At 37.5% G+C, this 20,525-nt stretch overlaps 1 protein-coding gene across 3 annotated transcripts in view; it reads right to left on the minus strand.

Annotated features, from left to right (window-relative positions):
* CSTPP1 (centriolar satellite-associated tubulin polyglutamylase complex regulator 1) overlaps positions 1–20,525 on the minus strand; it is a gene marked incomplete at both ends in the record, with an annotated part of 199,958 nt that overhangs the window by 154,618 nt on the left and 24,815 nt on the right. For 2 of the 3 annotated variants that reach the window (XM_079708337.1, XM_079708335.1), the window contains one exon: positions 7,175–7,277. The exons of the other annotated variant lie outside the window; for it this stretch is intronic. In XM_079708337.1, coding sequence (XP_079564463.1) covers positions 7,175–7,277 — 103 coding nt within the window. The remainder of the gene's footprint in view (positions 1–7,174; positions 7,278–20,525) is intronic. 3 annotated transcript variants of the gene reach the window in all.

A 20,525-nucleotide genomic window follows, 5' to 3' on the forward strand; every position in this document is an offset into this window, starting at 1 on the left:
CATATTTATACTATATATTAGATAACACAAATAATTTTATGACTAATTATTTTATTATTTTTACTTATTATATATGAGCAATGCATGAGGGAGGCCAATTACCTGTAAGATAGCTTTCTATGACTACTGTCTATTAAGGGTATTCCACTCTGAGAAGCAGCACATAAAATCAATCAAATTATCTTTTTTGGACACAGAAAGCCTAGGTAATAAAGGTGGACAAAAAGAAGGTAGGTCACCTGAGCTGAGATAACTTATCGGCTCTCAAATGGGATGAGCCAGTCATTCCATGGGATAAGCCCTCAAATGCCATCTCCTCCAAGGGGCCTTCCCGGCCATCCTATATATCACATTATCCTAGTTACTTCCTTGTTGTTTATCTTGTTACACTTATCAGCTGTGTAACCTCGGGAATGTTACTTTTGTGTGCATGAATTTCCTAACGTATAAAATGAAGATAATACTAATATTCCTCCTCATAGTATTTTGAGAATTAAATGAGATAATACATGTTATATGCTTAGAACCATGCCCAGCACATAGCAAGTATTTATTAACTATTAGCTATTGTCGTCATCGTCAGTTTACTTGTTTATTGACTATCTCCCTCACTAAACAGCTAGGTTCATGAGGGTAATTACCTTATTTGTCTTGTTCACCACTATATCTTCTTCACTGCCAAATACACATAGGCACACAGTAGGTGCTCAAAAATAATTACTGAATGAATGAATTCATGAAGGAATGCTGTCTTATATTCTCACATATCCTTAAAAAAACTTCCATCAATGAAGGATATCTGTATACGTACTTGAAACCAAAACAGTCATCATGAAAACTTCCCTAGGAAGGTAAAATCATCATTTAAAAAAAACAAAAACCAGACACTTGATTATAAAAAAAGAGTCCTCCTGGGCCCACCAACCAAGACCACAGAGTATCATTCTTTTCTATATTAGTATGTGGAGGTCAAGCTCTCTGATGCCACAGTGTTGTAACTATCAATTCAGCCTGGGAAGAAGGGTTCCCAAATGTGATAGGAATTCTCAGATTTCAGCCTGTTTTTCCTCTCATCATTATTTTCCAATGTCCTAAAAAAACACATTTCTCATTTTATCTTTACCACAAGAACCTGGTCACACTCTGCTGTGGTTTCTAAGTTACAGCTACTCTAGCCTCATTTACTTGTCTGTACTTCTTCAGAGGTCCTGACCCCGTGCCGACACTTGGTCTATTCTTAGAGTGGCACCTCTAAATATTAAGTCCTTTTACCTTTCATTGGTTGAAAGATGGCATTCAGAGGTAGAGGTTACACACAACATGAAAGAAAATCCTATGGGATTTCGTATACTTCTTTCAAGAGTGTCCAGAAGAACATGATCTGAAGAGCTCACAGTCTTGCAGACACACACACACACACACAGTACAGCTTAGCTACTCATGTTTTACAGCTTATCCAGATTTGCTGGAACAATCATGGATTTGTTGGAAAACACCAAGCACCAAGGAGTGACAGCACAGGTGAGAGGGCAAGCTGATCCACAGAAGAAAATCAGCAGAAAAACCTTCCAAAAACAATTTTGAAGAGTATTTTTATCATTGTTCAAAGGTAAATTATCCACCATTAAATGTATGAAAATCTCAATGTCTGAACTTGAAACTGAGAGATGGAAGTGCACACTTAACACATTTAAAAAAAAAATTATGTTTCCTATTGTTTAGAGACAGCTCCAATTGTATCCCCTCCAAAAGGACAATATAAAACATTTAAATGGCAATGAACTGAGGTCACCAGACAAAGCTATGTGATAAACTGTGTGAAGTACAGTTCATAAGGGAAATTTCAAAGAATCCAGAAACCATAGCTAGAAGAGATCTCATATTATTATCTGGTTAGGCCTCCAGCAACATTAGGCATTATAGAGACTTGGAGACAGTACAGAATAGTGGCCTTTGTAATACTGCAGATGAGGCTTGGTTCCTAATTCTGTCCTGTGTTAGCTTGTGAACTTAAAGAAGCTGTTTTAACTTTTCTGAGCCTCAGTTTCCTCATCTATAAAATAGAGATAATAATATTACCTACTTCAAAGAATTATAGCTGCTGAAACATAGTATGAGTTTAATAAAACATTTTTTATTATAATATATAATTATTACGTTATTTTTATTAGCACATTAGACTTTATTATACCCATTTCACAGATGAGGCAACTGAAGCCCAGAAAATTTCAGAGGGACTTCTCTGGTGGCACAGTGGTTAAGAATCCACCTGCCAATGCAGGGGACATGGGTTCGATCCCTGGTCCGAGAAGATCCCACATGCCACAGACCACATGCCACAGAGCAACTAAGCCAGCGTGCTACAACCACCGAGCCGGCGCTCTAGAGCCCGCAAGCCACAACTACTGAAGCCTGCGTGCTCTAGGGCCCATGCTCCACAACTACTGAGCCCGCGTGCTGCAACTACTGAAGGCTGTGAGCCTAGAGCCCAAGCTCCGCAACAAGAGAAGCCACTGCAATGAGAAGCCCGCGCACCTCAATGAAAAGTAGCCCCCGCTTACTGCAACTAGAGAAAGCCCGTGCGCAGTAACGAAGACCCAACACAGCCCCCCCAAAAAAAAGGAAAGAAAGAAAATTTCAGAAATTTTCCCAAGATTATGGAGTGAGGACTTATAAGGATAGGAGCTCTTTTTCCTCCCAGGGCAGAGCTCTTTTCACTTCATTATGCTTCTATAAATCAATACAAAACAGAGGTCTGCAAAAGAAGGATTTTCAGTAGATAAATTCACAATCAAAGGAAAATCAGGAACTTCTACCATTCAGGTCTCCTTGTCTACCAAATACTACTTCCTATTCAATCATATACGCACACCTTTCAAGTTGAGTTTTGTTTTTTGGGTTTTTTTTTAAGGATTTTGGAGCTTTGATGCTGGCTCACCTCTTAAAATAATTTGCCTCAGGCCAATATGGTGTTTTAGAGTCATAGAAATGTCAGGTAGAATGGCCATTACCAAAAAATCTAGAAACAGTAAATGCTGGAAAGGGTGTGGTGAAAAGGGAACCCTCCTGCAGTGTTGGTGGGAATGTAAATTGATACAACCACTACAGAGAACAGCACAGAGGTTCCTTAAAAAACTAAAAATAGAACTACCATATGACGTAGCAATCCCACTTCTGGGCATATACCCTGAGAAAACCATAATTCAAAAAGAGACATGTACCAAAATGTTCATTGCCGCTCTATTCACAATAGCCCAGAGCTGGAAACAACCTAAGTGTCCATCATCGGATGAATGGATAAAGAAGATGTGGCACATATATACAATGGAATATTACTCAGCCATAAAAAGAAACGAAATTGAATTATTTGTGGTGATGTGGATGGATCTAGAGTCTGTCATACAGAGTGAAGTAAGTCAGAAAGAGAAAAACAAATACTGTATGCTAATGCATATATATGGAATCTAAAAAAAAAAAAAGAAATGGTACTGATGCGGCAGGGCAGGAATAAAGACACAGACATAGGGAATGGACTTGAGGACACGGTCGGGGGGCTTGGGAGGGGGAAGCTAAGGCGAAGTGAGAGTAACATCGACATATATACACTACCAAATGTTCAATAGCTAGTGGGAAGCAGCAGCATAGCACACGGAGATCAGCTCGGTGCTTTGCGATGACCTAGAGGGGTGGGATAGGGAGGGTGGGAGGGAGGCTCAAGAGGGAGGGGATATGGGGACATATGTATGCATATGGCTGATTCACTTTGTTGTACAACAGAAACTAACACAGTATTGTGAAGCAGTTATACTCCAATAAAGATCTATTAAAAAATGTCAGGTATGTGCCATTCACATAGATTATGTAATTTTTAGTTTTCTAAGGACAAGAAACTGCTCACTTGGCAACTAGATTTCTATCAGCACTGTGGAAAAAAGTTTTAAGATTTTTTTCCCAACAGTGTAATGCTAGATAAAAGCAGTAAAAGATAAAAGCTATAGTCAATAGCATTTGGAAACAGTTATAAGCCTTACTAGAGTTCGGTATTAGTTACATACACCAGTGGGTTCACTTTTGGAGTGCTATATACATGGTATACAGCTTTTTTTTTTTTTTTTTTTTTTTTTTTTTTTTGCTGTGCCGCGCGGCATATGGGATCTTAGTTCCTGATCGGGGACCTAACCCGTGCCCCCCATAGTGTAAGTGTGGAGTCCTAACCACTGGACCGCCAGGGAATTCTGGTATACAGCTTCTTAAATGGCAGGATATAGAACTTTATCAAAAAGAATCAAGAAAAAAGACAGAAAGAACAAGGGACGGTCCTTATTCATAATAAGACCAAGAATAAGAGTGGATAATATACAATAACCTAAAATACAGATACAGCTGTAGATTCAACATTTACCTAACACCTATCATACAATAAGCATCATGCCAGGTATTGGGAATACAGGGATGAAGAAGAAATGATGCCTACCCTCAAGGAACCAGCACAGTAGGGAAAAGACTTATAAAGGAGACGGGGGAGGGAGAATAGAGTAAAATGAAAAAAGCCAGGATGAAGCATTGTCCCCAGAAGAATCATATTTCATTTGGCAAGGAGCCTCAAGGGTGCTCGTACAGATTAAATAGCCTAGAAACTTGACCCCTAGGCTTGTCAGTTCTGTAAAAGCAAGCAAGGCTATTCAATCTCAGTCTTTATTCCTAGCCCACCTCATTTGCTTCAGCCCATACCTCAAGAACAAGCGAGATTCCTTGCTCTACTTCACCCTCCTTTAGAAGACTGGGAGAAGAGAAGGGACCAGCTCTGATCCTGGAAAGCCTGTTTTTCCCAGGAACTTGAAATTCTAATCCATAAGAAATCTAGATTTTGTTTGCAAGACTTATAGCTCAGCAAAAGAGCTAGGGGGAGTCAAGAATTCCCCTAACAGCAACCCAAGTTAAGGCCATTAGAAGAGATGTCTGATCTTCAAGGAACCTCTGGAGAACAGAAAGGAAAAAGAAATTGTTTTCAAGGAGGATAGACTTGAGCTCATGATGCACCATAAGTAGAAGCCTATAAGAGGCTATTCTTCCTTTTTTAAAATGCTTACAATAAACCAGAAAAAAAGGAAAAAGAAGACTTTTGTCTTCTTATATTATTCAACATATTATATAAACATATATATAACATATAACATATATATTATGTTATATATAACATATATATGTTTATATATAAACATATATAACATATAACATATAACATATATATTATTATGTTATATATAACATATATATGTTTATATATAAACATATATAACATATAACATATATTATTATGTTATATATAATAACATATATATTATTATATAACATATATATTATTCTTATATTATTCAACATATTATATAAATATGTTGGCATTTTGGTAATAAAAATAATTTTTTGTATTTCTTTAGCATATCCTTTCATGAAGACCAAGGTATTTTAAACTGATTATTTCATTCAGCCTAAAAACAGTTCTGTGATACCAAAAAGAAAGAAATAGGTAAGAGAGATTAAGAGATTTCAGTTGCAAAATAAATGACTTATCGGTATGAAATGTACAGTGTGGGGAATATGGTCAATAACTATGTAATGCCTAAAAAAGAAACAAAAACAAAAAACTATGTAATATCATTGTATGGTGAACTATCACAACTAGACTTATTTCAGTGATCAGTTTCAAATGTATAGAAGTATCAAATCACTATGTTGTGTAACAGGAGCTAACAGTGTTATAGGTCAATAATTCAAAAACAAACTCATAGAAAAAGGGATCAGATTTCAGGTCATCAGAGGTGGGTGGGGGATAGGAGGAATTGGATAAAGGCAGTCAAAACTTCCAATTATAAGGTAAACAAGTACTAGGGATGTAATAATGTACAAGATGATAAATATAATTAACACTGCTGCATGTTACAAATGAAAATTGTTAAGAGAGTAAATCCTAAGAGTTCTCATCAAAAGAAAAAAGTTTCTTTCTATTTCTTTAATTATCTATCTATATAAGATGATGGATGTTCACTAAACTTATTATGATAATCACTTCATGATGTATGTAAATCAAATCATTATGCCATGCACCTTAGACAGTACTATACGTCAATTATATCTCAATAAAACTTGAAGAAAACAATTTTTTTTTTTTTTTTTTTTTTTTTTTTTGCGGTATGTGGGCCTCTCACTGTTGTGGCCTCTCCCATTGAGGAGCACAGGCTCCGGATGCACAGGCTCAGCGGCCATGGCTCACGGGCCCAGCCGCTCCACGGCATGTGGGATCTTCCCAGACCGGGGCATGAACCCGTGTCCCCTGCATCGGCAGGCGGACTCTCAACCACTGCGCCACCAGGGAAGCCCCAATTTTTTAATAAATTAAAAAATAATCATTTTGACTTTTACACACTCCAAGCATACTTTTTTTTTTTGGTACGCGGGCCTCTTACTGTTGTGGCCTCTCCCGTTGTGGAGCGCAGGCTCCGGACACGCAGGCTCCGGACGCGCAGGCTCAGCGGCTGTGGCTCACGGGCCTAGCTGCTCCGCGGCATGTGGAATCTTCCCGGACCGGGGCACGAACCCGCGTCCCCTACATCGGCAGGCAGACTCTCAACCACTGCGCCACCAGGGAAGCCCTCCAAGCATACTTTATAAAGAAACACTACTCCTCAAAGATATAATCTGTGAAAGATGTCCTGCCTCTAGAAATAATCTTAAATCATTAAGTGATTGACACAGCATCCTGTAGAAAGAAAACTGCAGAGGAATATCATCCTAAGCATTTCCATGAAAAAAGCCAGCCAAGAAAAACACAGGCTAAAGGAACACTGACTAAAGGAAATCAGAGTGAATATTCTGAATAACAGGGAAAGTTAAAAATTATACGAGGAACCTAAAAAAAACAGATCTAATAGATCAAACAAGCAGCAGTTGAACTTTTATAGTTATCACCACTCATGAGACTTATCATTGGACAAAACTAGCTGCACCAAAGGCATGTTCCAAAACCTGTTTGGGCAGCCCTCAATCAGTCTACCAAAACTAAGCATTCACTGCCACTACATAATCAGCATTGTCCTGCTCTACTTTTCATGTATCTTGCCTGCTTCCAAAAGCCTCCTCTGGGCCCACGCTATAGGCAAAGCACTCATGTACTTACTATTCAGTGAAGAACCTGGCAATGCCATATTGGCTAATATCTTCCTTGTTCTCTAGCAGCTGGCATACTGCATCCTCCATGTATGTGAGGACATGGCGCTGGGCTACAAAAACAAACACAGAAAGAGAAAGTGAGAGGGATACAAAAAAAAAGTCCTTCCAATCCCAGTAGGCCATGAAAGTCAATCAAGGTGTTGGTTCTGTTCTAGGAAGTGGACTGGAAAAGGCAAACCAAACTTGCTGGCCCTAACTGAGCTGGTCTCAATGGGTAGAATGGGAGATGCTGTAGAACATAACCTATTGCCATGTGATTGGCTGTTAGTATTAATATCAACCCTTCACTCCTCATTTCAGTGATTAGGGTGAGGAGCTTTAGCACCATTTAGCAGATACACCTGGGAATTCTTTCTTCGTACCTCCTTCCACCCTCTTCCACTTCTGCATGTCCCAGAAATTTATCCCAGGGAGTAATGATTCTATGCCTGAAACATGGATGATCTGACTGCAAGGAAACCTCAATTCTTTAATTTAAAAAAAAGTCACTGAAAAAGTTTAAGGACCATGAAGATTTCAGTAAAGTTGTCATAAGTTATTAACCTTGGTAAATAATAAGACCATGAAATCTGTGTGGCCCGATTTATCAGAAATCATGTTTTCTACATTTGTTGTGACGGGTAAATGTGTGACTTAATCATGGGCTTGTAATACAGGGTGTGATGAGTAGAATTAGACAGACCTGGGTTGGAATGATGGCTCTGTCTGATAGCTTAATCTTGGATAGTTATTTAATCTGCACCTGTTTTCTTCTTTATCAAGTGTGGAAAGAAACATTATTTAGTTTAATTAATTTATTTATTTATAAATTGAAGTACAGTTAATTTACAGTGTTGTGTTAGATTCTGGTGTACAACAAAGTGATTCAGTTATATATATATGTTCTTTTTCATATTCTTTTCCATTATAGGCTATTACAAGAGATCGAATATAGTTTCCTGTGTTATACAGTAGAACCTTGTTGTTTATCTATTTTATATATAGTAGTTTGTATTTGCTAATTCCAAACTCCTAGTTTATCCCTTCCCCCTTCCCCTTTGGTAACTGTAAGTTTGTCATCTATTTCTGTGGGTCTGTTTCTGTTTTGTAAATAAGTTCATTTGTATCATAATTTATTTTACTTATTTTTTTATACATTTATTTATTTATTTTTTGGCCACATTGGGTCTTCGCTGCTGCATGCGGGCTTTCCCTAGTTGTCGCGAGCGGGGGCTACTCTTCGTTGCGGTGTGCGGGCTTCTCATTGCAGTGGCTTCTCTTGTTGTGGAGCACAGGTTCTAGGCCTGCGGGCTTCAGTAGTTGTGGCACGTGGGCTCAATAGTTGTGGCTTGTGAGCTCTAGAGCGCAGGCTCAGTAGTTGTGGCACACAGGCTTAGCTGCTCCGTGGCATGTGGGATCTTCCCGGACCAGGGCTCGAACCCATGTCCCCTGCATTGGCAGGCGATTCTTAACCACTGCACCACCAGGGAAGTCCCTGTATCATATTTTAGATTCCACATATAAGTGATGAAAGAAACATAATTTAATTCTTTCTCAAAACATGGTCAATCAACTTCTTGATCTGAATCCCTTGAGACACCCTGTTAAAATACAGATTGATCATCTGACAATATCTCAGACTTGGTGACCTTAAAATTCTAACTGGAGCCCAGTAATTTTTAACAGGTACCCTTGATGTTTCTGATGTAGTTTAAGAATCACTGGTTAAGAACTTGGGCTTTGGAGTTCCAAGACACTTGAGTTCCATTCTCAGCCCCACCAAATGCTAGCTGTGTGACCTTGAGCAAATTATCCTGCAAGCCTATTTCCTGTGGATAATAATACCGTTACTATTCATAAACCACAATACCTGGTTTTCTTGATAACATATTTTATTAAAAGCCTATGTCAAAGGGCTATTGGAGGTTTACTTCAGTAATACAGCAGAGCTTCTAATATAGCAGGTGCTCACCAAATGCTTGTTCCCCTTCCCTGAGTTTTGTCTTTAGGTATAACAGTGGTATCCTGGCACACTTCATATAGAAACTTCCAATTCAGTACTTCCATTTACCATCCTATTTTTTTTAAAAAAGCAAAACAAACAAAACAACTTTCGTCTGGAACAGTAAGAACAAAAAACCCAAAAGTAATAAATATCCTGCCAAAAGCAGTTCCACAAAGTTGTTACTGAGATGGGCATTTGCCTCTTTCACATTTTCATCCTTCAGGAAAATATGAAAGAATTACCTAAAATTTGTAAAAATAGGTACTTCAAAAAAACATTCCTGAAGTCCTGGTAGTTTAGTAAGACTTATAAAGCAAATAAGTTTATCTACCCAAGCTGTACTCAAGTGAGTCTTTATTTGACAGTGGTTACCTAAAGTTTCACCATGTTTACACCAGCCTAAAGTCCAGATGAATGACATGTTTACATTCCATGACTTATTCTATCAATATGAGTGCTTCCCAAAGCTAACAACTATCAGCTACCACAAACATTCTCTAACCCTGACCTCAGAAAAAGATGTGAAAACAAAACCAGTGCTTCATCAACAGTTCATCCAAATGGAAAACTATTTCGCTAAGAAATGACCAAAACTGACAGTGAAGTCGTGAGATAACACATGACAATCTCTTGGGACTTCCCTGGCGGTCCAGTGGTTAGGACTCGGTGCTTCCACTGCTGTTGGCCCTGGGTTCAATCCCTGGTCAGGGAACTAAGATCCTGCAAGCCACGTGGCATGGCCAAAAAAAAAAAAAAAAGATGATTTCTGGCATTAATTGTTATATAATTAAGCATATATGAAATTGGGAAGAAAAAAATGGCCAAACCAACATTAAAATCAGGTATACTTTCACCTCTGAGTTTCCTTCCCTTATTCCACTCACTTATCCTGGTCTTACAAAAAGATTTCTTCCTTGGGCTATGTAGGCTTTTATGACTTAGATCTACCTAAGGCTACTACAAGATTAGGGGTGTTTTTGTTGTTGTTTTTTTGTTTTGTTTTTTGGTTTGGTTGTTTGTTTTGTTTTTTGATGGTAGAAATGGAAGAGCTCTACTTAGAAGCAAATCCTGCTGCTTCTCCCTAGCTCCAGGGAGTAAAAGTCAATGTGAAAGCTCTTTAAGGGAGAAATGTTTTCAGAGCAGTTAAAATCAAAGGACTTTCGTCCTCCTCAAAAAAAAAGAGGACTTTTCTGGAAAACAGACTTTGCATGAGGAAAAAAAAAAAAAAAAAAGCAGAGGGGGAGAGGGGAAAGGAAAAAAGAAAACAAATATAAATAAAGGACTATATTTATTTAACATTCAGCTACCAATCAGACATTTAGGGTTTAATATTACATATAATAATGATAATAACAGCTCTACCAATTTTGAGGACCTGTGCAACTTAATGAACAACAATGGGCCAGAGACTGTGCTAATTGTTTTACATGAATGATTTTATTTAGTCTTCACAACAATCCTATGATAGATATTTTGATCATGTTTCTGTTTTACAAATGGGAGAACTGAGATTTATAGAATTAAAGTAACTTGCTCAAGATCACACAGCTAGTGAGAAGAGAAGCCAAGATTCAAACCAAGGTGTGTCCTACCAAGAACCCATGCTCTTAACACTATACACCACACTGCCTCATCACTGACACTTTATAATCAGTTTTAGAAATAAATATGATCTTCATTTTACACAGAGCACAAAAGCAGGGGTGTATGTTGATAGTAAAATCATCTGAGAGATGTGGTCCACTTGTGTCCATGCGAATTCATATGTGTGTATGTGAGTGTGTATGTGTATATCCTGTCCCCACCTGCATAGGTATGCATGCTAATCAGCATTTGTGTGAAGTTAAAACTTGTCCCCAAATTTCAAAGTTTCTTACAAAGAACCACCCCACCACAAAGTATTCACCCCACCCATTCCTAGTTCGGAAAGTAGAAACAGAAAGCCCTAGTGCTCTTTTCATCTGTGCGCGAAGCGAAGGAGCTAAGAAGAGCCAGCAGAGGTAGGAAGAAGTTCCTCCCTGAGAATTTCACACAAGCCAAGTGCAAAGAGCTCTCTCTAAATTGCTGCTCCCTAGTGGTTTCCTTCATGTGCAGTTCTTATCATTCCAATGTTCCTTCTGTGGTTAAGGGTACCACCCAGCCATGGAAAATTCCTTGTACTTTACCAAACTTCAGCGAGACAGAAGTTCAAAGCTCTTGTCTGGCAATAAAACATGGAGGGTGTCATTTCATGTTATTTTTTAAATGCAAAAGAATAAGCTTTAATTTATGTGAATGATTAAAGAATAAAAACTGCACACCTGCACCCCTGGAGGGCAAAGATATCTGGGCACCTTAGCTGCCCTCTTGGAAAAGGAAAAGCATTTCAGATTGGCTTTTTCTCTTCTGCTTTGCTGTGATTTCCACAAGACCAGGATTAAGTTTTCTGACATGAACCAATATGCTCTATTGTTCTGAAATCCACACTAAGGCCCAAGAGTCCATGTCTTGCTCAGATAGCATCATTCACAAGGTTCATAGAAAGATCATACAGTGTTTACTTATCTTTTACTTAGATATTTCAGTGCAGTGTACTGAAGCTATAAGTGCTTATCTCAGACTGCACTGCACTGCACTAAGTAAAAGATAAGTAAATAGGGCTTCCCTGGTGGCGCAGTGGTTGAGAGTCCGCCTGCCGATGCAGGCGACACGGGTTCGTGCCCCGGTCCGGGAAGGTCCCACATGCCGCGGAGCAGCTGGGCCCATGAGCCATGGCCGCTGAGCCTGCACGTCCGGAGCCTGTGCTCCGCAACGGGAGAGGCCACAACAGTGAGAGGCCCGCTTACCACAAAAAAAAAAAAAAAAAAAAAAAAAAAAAGATAAGTAAATACTGTATGATCTTTATATGAACCTTACGAGTGAAAGCAATTGTGGATCAGAAACTTCTTGGTTCTCCGTTGAATCACCTCCTGCTGATCACTTAATCTCTATATACCAGTCACTCTTGCTATAAAATGGGTATGACATTAAGACTATGTCTAATAATAAACTGCTTCTTTAGAATACATTTGATATACACAGAAGGTAACATATTAATGATTATGTTATTATTGCTACATACTAATTTTACAGATTAAAACAACATAGCAATTTATTGCAATGGTTAAGAACATGGGCTCTGGAGTCAGGCTGACCTGGATTTGATTTCTAGCTCTGGTACTTATTAGCTGTGTGACTTGAAGCAAATTACCTAATCTCTCTGCCCTTTTCTGTAAAACTGGGAAATAATACCTACCACCTAAGGTTGTAGTGAGGAGTAAATAACTTATGTAATAATCTTAGTATAGTGCTTGGCACATAGTAAATATGCAATAAACATTAGCTATTATGTTTATTATTGTCGTTTTATTACAGTTGTTACTACATATCCCTCCCAAACATCGCAACTCACAAGACATTGGGTTTCAACATTAATGAACACCCAGAGGCCAACCTACTATAGCCCCCTACTCACTTATTTAAAGTTCTGCTCATCTAACCAAGGATGTTTACAGATTATCTTCAAGGATTCCTGGGCTATATAAAACCCTACACATATGATAATACACATAATCTATACCCATTTCAGCTATAGCCTTTAAAGTTGTGGGAAGCATTCACTTATTAACCGTTAATTACTCAGGAGGCTCTAATTTATACGGGTAAAGTCCAAAACTATTTCTTTTTACTCTCTTCCCAAGCCTAAATACCATCAAAGCATTAGCTATTTATTTTGCAATTAAATGATAAGGGGTCCCATTTGAAAATGTTTGCTTGACAGGCTACCTACATCATTTAGACCACTCATTTTATTATATTATTATTTTATACAGAGTCCCTGTATTAGAATAAACAAGTTTCCCTAGAAAATATTCACATGAATTACAATATGTGATATTAATAGATACAAGAGCAAGAGCAGTCTAAGTGAAAAGCAGAGTACATACATATATTCAACTTTAAATCTGACTTTCTTCTCCCTTACCAGAGTCCTTCTGAGACACATTTTTGTCTCTGAAGCCTCTTGAGATTTAGATGCTGGCTGGCACAAATAAGTGCTGAATTAAATTAAGACTGTTCTCTGAGATTAGAAAAGTAACCCTGCTAACCAACGACCTGTCATGTAAACTGTTTAGAAGCTTCAAGTTTAATATCATATATAAATCACTAACATGATATAGTATTTGATCTTGTGAAGTAAATATAGATAGCTTAATGGTTTAAAAAGTTAATAAACCTCTAAAACTAATTATTTACCTCCTCCATCTTTACTAGTATGTCCTGATCCAGGGACACAGTATGTTCTGGTAAAATATTTTATCACCCATACAAGACCATCTTTGATCTTAGACCACACTAGACCAACTTCCTTTGACCAAAGGAGATGGGGAAATGAGGAGAACCAGCATATGCAATACTTATACAACCCAATGAGGTAGGAAATAGACTTTTTTGAAGCTCAGAGACGTTAAGGAACCTGCTCAGTCTTAAAAAATGGCTGAGCTAGAATTCAAACTTAAGATTTAACTCCAAAGCCCATGCCCTTCCACTTCAACCCTAGCTCTCAAAAACAAAAACAAAACAAAATAAGAAAAAGCCAAGAACCTACAATGTGTCCCATTTTACACTGTATTATCTAGAAAACGCCGGCTCTCCATTGTTAATACTAGAAAAGAAACTTCAATTGGTAAATCAGATAAAGTATTGGCATGATCTTTAAACTTAAAAAAATGTTTATTTATAATTACATACTTAATTATTTTTAAAGATTCAAACAATATAGAAAAAGTTAAAAACCAATCCCAGTTCCCAATCAGTTTGGTACTCATACTTTAAAAAATATATAAACACAGTTTGTGAGCTTGGTTTTGTTTTTAAGTAAATGACATATACTTTTCTGTACCTTACTATTTTCACTCAACCATGTTTGGAAATCTTTTATGAAACAATATGGAACCAACTTATTTGCCAATGGTAAATACTTCTCTATTGATAAATACTCAGGTTGTTCCCACATTTTCACTATAGCAAACTGTGCTGGGTTGAAAATTGTTGTACTTGTTTTCCTGTGCATACGTGCAAGAGTTTTTCTAAGGCAGATATCTCAAAATTGAATGGACATGTCACAGGATGCACATATCCTCATAGTTTTTTTTTTTTTTAGTTTTATTGAGAAACAATTGACATACATTACTGTGTAAGTTTAAAGAATACAGCATAATGGCTTGATTTACATATACTATGAAATGATTATCACAATAGGTTAAGCTAACATCCATCTTCAAATATAGATACAATAAAAGAAAGAAGAAAAGAAAAAAAGAAAAATTTCTCCTTGGATAAGAGCTCTTGGGATCTACTCTCTTAACAACTTTCCCATACATCATACAGCAGTGTTAACAACAGTCATCATGCTGTACTTAACATCCCCAGGACTCATTTACCTTATTCCTGGAAATCTGCACCCTGTCCTACCATCACCCCCACCATCCTCCTATTCTCCCTCCCCCAACCCTCCGCCTCTGGCAACCACATGTCTGATCTCTTTTTTCAGAGTTTGGTGGGGTTTTTTATATTCCACATATAAGTGAGATCATAGAGTATCTGTCTATCTCTTTCTGACTTATTTCATTCAGCATAATGCCTTCAAGGGCCATCCATGTTGTTGCAAATGGTAGGATTTCCTCATTTTTTATGGCTGAATAATATTCCAGTGTGTGTGTGTGTGTGTGTGTGTGTATTTTTTCCACAACTTCTTTATCCATTCATCCATCAATGGACACTTAGGTTGTTTCCCTATCTTGGCTATTGTTAAGTATGTTGCTATGAACATGGGGATGTAGGTACCTTTTCCATTTTGTGCTTTTGTTTCCTTTGGATATATTCCCAGAAGTGGATTTGCTGGATCACATGGTAGTAGTTCTATTTTTAATTTTTTGAGGATTCTCGGTACTGTTTTCCATAGTTGCTGTACCAACTTACAATCATAACAACAGTACACAAGAATTCCCTTTTTTCCACATCTTCATGTTTACTAGATATATATACACAGTTGCTTTACAAAGCGTTATTCCAATTTATACTCCTCCCCACCACAAGAAAATCTGTTTTCACTATGACTGTTTTCACTAAGGCTTTGTGATTTTTGCCAATTTAACAGTTATAAAATAGTTTCTCACTGTTGTTTAAATAGTTTAGTCTTCTTAATTACTTAATTAAATAAAGTTAAGCATATTTTCATGGTTACTTGTATTTCTCTTCTGTGAATAATCTGCTAATATCCTTTGCCCATTTTCCTCTCTGGTTGTCTTTTTTCTTTCTTGACTTGGAGGTTTTTCTAATTCTCTATATGTGCAAATATGGGTTTTCTACCTTATGGGTTTTCTTCTCATTTGTTTATGGTACCTTTCATTGCACAGAAGTTTAAAATGTTGATATAATCAAAAGTATTTATCTGTGTCCTTTGTGCTTTGCGTCTTGTTCAAACAGGCCTTCTGTACTCCAAGTGTATAAACCTATTACCCTATATTTTGTTCTGGTATGATATTTAATTTAAGCTAATTACGTCCCTTACCAAAATTGTGAGTTCACAATTAACATAGTCAGTATGATACAAAAAGAAATTTAAAACTTGTGGTGGAGAAAAATAAAGTAAAAGTGTTAACCCAAAATCAAGCTTCTCTAAACACTAACTAGCTCTGAATATAAAACAGCTGCATGTCAAGTTTAACTTTGGGCCCCCAGAAAAAAACTGTAAATGAATCACAACTTCCAGATCAATATCTTGAGAAATATCCTTTATATAAATGCAGGAGGCCTCGCTCTTTTAATAGCTCTTGATCATTACAGAGTTTGCTTAATGGTAGCTAAACCTATAAATATAATAAAATGACAGCCAACATTTATTAAGTTCTCTATGCAAGACAGCATTCTAAGCATTTTATAGGTAATAATTCATTTACTGTTCAGAACAATCCTATGAGATGGGTACTTTTATTATATTTCCATTTTACAGGTGAAAAAAGGAAGACTCAGACATGCAATTTACCTAAAGGTTAAAGGGCTGGTAAGCAGCAGAGACGGGATTTGAATCCAGGCCTTTGATCTGCACTACACTATATTGCAGCCCTTAAAGAGCTACGGAGCATATGTATCAAATGGAATTTTCTAAGAACAAATGTACAAATTAAGGAAAGATCTTTTACATTAACAGTTATAAAACAGACAAAACTAATACATTGCATTTGGACACCCAAACCACCACAGTGCTGCTATACAGCTAGTCAAACTCAAATACTAAAAGATAAGCCAGGAGCAAAGAAAGCATTACACATATGTTAACATCACCTGTGACAACCAGAAAACAAGAGGTGACTAAAGGTCTTTATGTAAAGTAGAAGACAAAAAACTAAAGTCTACTTCCTTCAACCAACGGTGGTATTGTACAAGTTAACAGCTGAGTCCCTTGACATTCAGTTTCTAGTCAACCATTAATCCTCCCCTCTCCCTTCTCCTTCCTAAAACTGGTGGGGTTTTTTTTGGGGGGGGTGGGGGGGAGAGGGGCAGATGTCAATTAAGGCTAAGTACTTAAATCTTATTGCTTCAGTATTCCCAGCCTAAATCTCATAATACAGAATTAGTACGTTTGAGTCTTGCAATTTCAAGTGCCAGAAACTACAGAAATCTTTTTTCTTTTTTTTTTAAGGAAGCTATTACAGAGATCCAAACTTAAAGCACTCAGACAGCTGACCATAACAAAATGCACTGCCTAAATGCAGAGAAATCTAAAGTAGCACTTAAGTTTCCCACAGTTATGATCTATGGGATACATGAAGAATCCAAGTATTGTCATGACAAAAGCTTTGCAAAAATAGTTACTCATAAGGCAGTATAGTTATCAAATCAACTCCATAAACATTCACAATACCATTTTCCAGAAAGCAACATGAATTAAAAAAAAAAACCTATAAACTGACAAACATGGAGAAATCATAATGTCATAATGTGCTACTCATAATGTCATGTCAGGCAGGGAAGTATTAATGTTATAGGGTGAAAATTAATTGTGCTACATAGTCATTAAAGGTTGTAGCCTTTGTGGCAAACCATGCATTTAATAGATTATCAGCAATTATGTTTGGTAATATGCCATTTAACTATGAACATACAGATTAGTGATATTAATGCAGCAAGGTACTAATGCAACAACTTATCAATTACTTGACATTTTACATTCAAACTATTTCATAAAAATTAGTTGGCACTCACAATAACTCATAAAACAGCAACAGGGTCTCATTTAATCTAGTGGCAGAAAGATACAGAAGAGTTCTAATTAAAGGCAGCTGAAGACTCATGGGCTTAGAATTCCCAATCGTCTCTCTTCTGATTGATACTGCTTCTGTATGAAGGTGGAGATTCTTTTTCAAATGAGAGTCTCACATGTCAAATCCCCACTCAGAACTATGTCTACACCCTGCTTACGGGATATGGCTACAATAATGCTCAATAATGCCTTTGAGTTTCTATTTTTGTTATGAAAGTAAAGGATGCTAACATAGATATTTATAGATGCCTAGAGGCCTAGGCCAAAGCGCACAAAAGTCATATGCAGTGAATGGCTGGAACAGCATAGGCTAGACAGAGAGGCCCTAGTTTAGTTTACACAGAAAATTCATGCCATCATTTAACATATCATCTAAATTAATGGTGTGGGGACTTCCCTGGTGGTCCAGTGGTTAAGGGTCCACGCTTCCACTGCAGGGGGGGTGGGTTCGATCCCTCGTCAGGGAACTAAGATCCCACATGCCACGGCCAAAACTAAATTAATTAATTAATTAAACTTTTTTTAAAATGAAAAAGAATAGGTGGTGTAAAACACCAAAGCACCCTATAAAAATACGCTTTGGATCTATTTTACCAGAGCCACATAATTTTTGACTTATTACTCAAATCAGTAATGGAATGTTGCAATGTTGCAATGTCCAAGCCTACCTTTCCTGCCAGGCTCAACTCAAATGCCACCTGGTCAGGAAGCTTTCCCTGATTATCTCCCAGCCAGAAACAACCTTCCTTTTCCTGAACTTCCTAAATACCTATCCTAAATATTTCCAATGGCACTTTCTACTTTGATATAGAGTTATTTCTATTACACGTGTTACCTCCTTTGTTAGACTTCCTGCTCCTTAAAGACAGATAGGTACCATAACTCATTTGTCTTTTATCCCCTATAACACTCAGGATCATTCAGTGTCTTCCACATACCAGTCATTCAAATATTTACTGAATGAGTACATAAAATGTATCACTATTTATAAACTGTGGTGTTATTCTTTATTCAACTCAACCATTTCAGGACTGTGCCTTCCAGGTGGGAAACACTAAGTGCCAAAACACATTCTGTTACAATATTAGGGTTCTTACAGGAAGCCATTTTTGTCCTGTTCTCAACCCTTCTTTCTGTTGCCTTTTTACTGTTCTGTCTCTCTATTCCAGTGAGAAAGTACTTGTCTCTTCTATTGTTACCAAGAGCCTCATTATGTTCAAGGTAAAGTGAAAAAATGCATTCGATGCAATTACCAGTTCCTCACAAATTTGGGGGCTACTTGTCATTTCAACATTCAACACTTGAATAAAAGAAAGTCCAAATTCTTTTCACTCCTAAGAACTATTTTCTTTTTTTCTTTTAGACAAAATGGAAGCACACAGCACAGGAAGCAGTTCTCAGTAAGCCACCGTTCATAAACAGCTTTGCTCAAAGCATAACAAAGGTTCTGTTGTGCTCTTGCATGGCAGGGCCAGTAAGCAGCAGGAGCAGATGAACTCTTTAAGAAACAAAGGTTCTGTCTTCATGCAAATGTTTGCATTAATAAAAAATGAAGGAAAAGATATAGAAAATGCAGGCTAGCTGGACATAATGGGTCTCTAAACGGGAGGTTTTTCACATTTTTCAGGCGGAGTCAGCAGGTCTTTTAAAAACTTTGTCATTCTGAACATTTCACAGACATCACAAGAAAGACATGCAAATAACAGAAGCAAATCAAAGGACATCCCGCTGCTCTACTGGCGCCTCCCTCATCCATGCCTGGTTTGTCATTTTCTGTTAACCCTAGTGCCGGCTGCTGTTTCGTTGAGGAATGGAGTCCCTAGACTATGTGGCAGTACATGTCCAGCCAGCTGGCCCCTGCACTGATGACATTACAATGCAAGCCATGTACTACCACTCAGGGACACGTGCTGCCAGGCAACAAGTCCAGTGTCTGACTTTTATACACCCAGCTTGCAAATCTACATTGGAAAGAGCCTCTAGACTAACCACTTAATATAATCTTGAGTGTAAGCATCACTGAGTAGTTCTCTGAAGATGGACTTACTAAGGACCAGCCCTCCCCAGTGAAATCTACAATAAGGGCCTTAAAATAAATATAGAAAATTTAAAACTTTGTGAGGGGAAAGGTTTACCAAATACTTACTATGTGCCAAGCACTATACTATGTGCTTACCATGCATTATCTCATTTAATCTTCATATCCACCATTTAAGGTAGATACTTATTATCCCCATTTTACAGCTGAGGAAATTGAGGTTTTTGAAGTTATTCACTTGCCCAAGGTCACACAGTTAATAATGGCAAGCCAAGACTCAAAGCTGTCTAATGACAAATTTCTCTCCATTCTTTGCATTTTTCTCACCCCTTACTTCTGTGTCTTTTGTGATTGAAATCCAGCTTACTCTGAAAATATCACAATGACTATATTCATCTACTGCATGACCACTGAAGTGTATTATTACTTTTTCTCCATTTTAATTACTTGGAGTCTTTATCATTCATATTTCAAGGGTGAGCGGCTTTTTGTTAGGTCATGATAAGAATCTAATTAAAGCTGCAAATGCTTCCTCAAAGAAAAATGGATATAATTTAATATGTTGTGTATAATTTTAGAACATTCAAGAACCTCCTAAGGCTCATCTATAGCTCCCCTGAGGTTTCATGGCCCACACGTTAAAAAAAAAAATCCAGCACCCAAATCTCTCTTCCTAGACGCACATGGTCAGTTTTCTTTCACAATGATGATCTATCGAATTCCAACCCGAAAATTCCTTGTCCTCCTCAACTTCTACTGAACACACTATTCCTCTTCACCAGGACATGAAATCACTTATGTCCTTCCACAGATTGTTCCATTGGCCTCTCTTTTTGTACTTAACTTGGAATCAGTAGCCAGTCACTTTGTCACTATTCTCACCACTGCTCCTGAATTATAAAAGCTTAAGGAGTAGAAGGACTTTAAGATCG

This window comes from Hyperoodon ampullatus (genome assembly GCF_949752795.1).
Source record: "Hyperoodon ampullatus genome assembly, chromosome: 7".
In the NCBI taxonomy this organism is placed as follows: domain Eukaryota; kingdom Metazoa; phylum Chordata; class Mammalia; order Artiodactyla; family Ziphiidae; genus Hyperoodon; species Hyperoodon ampullatus.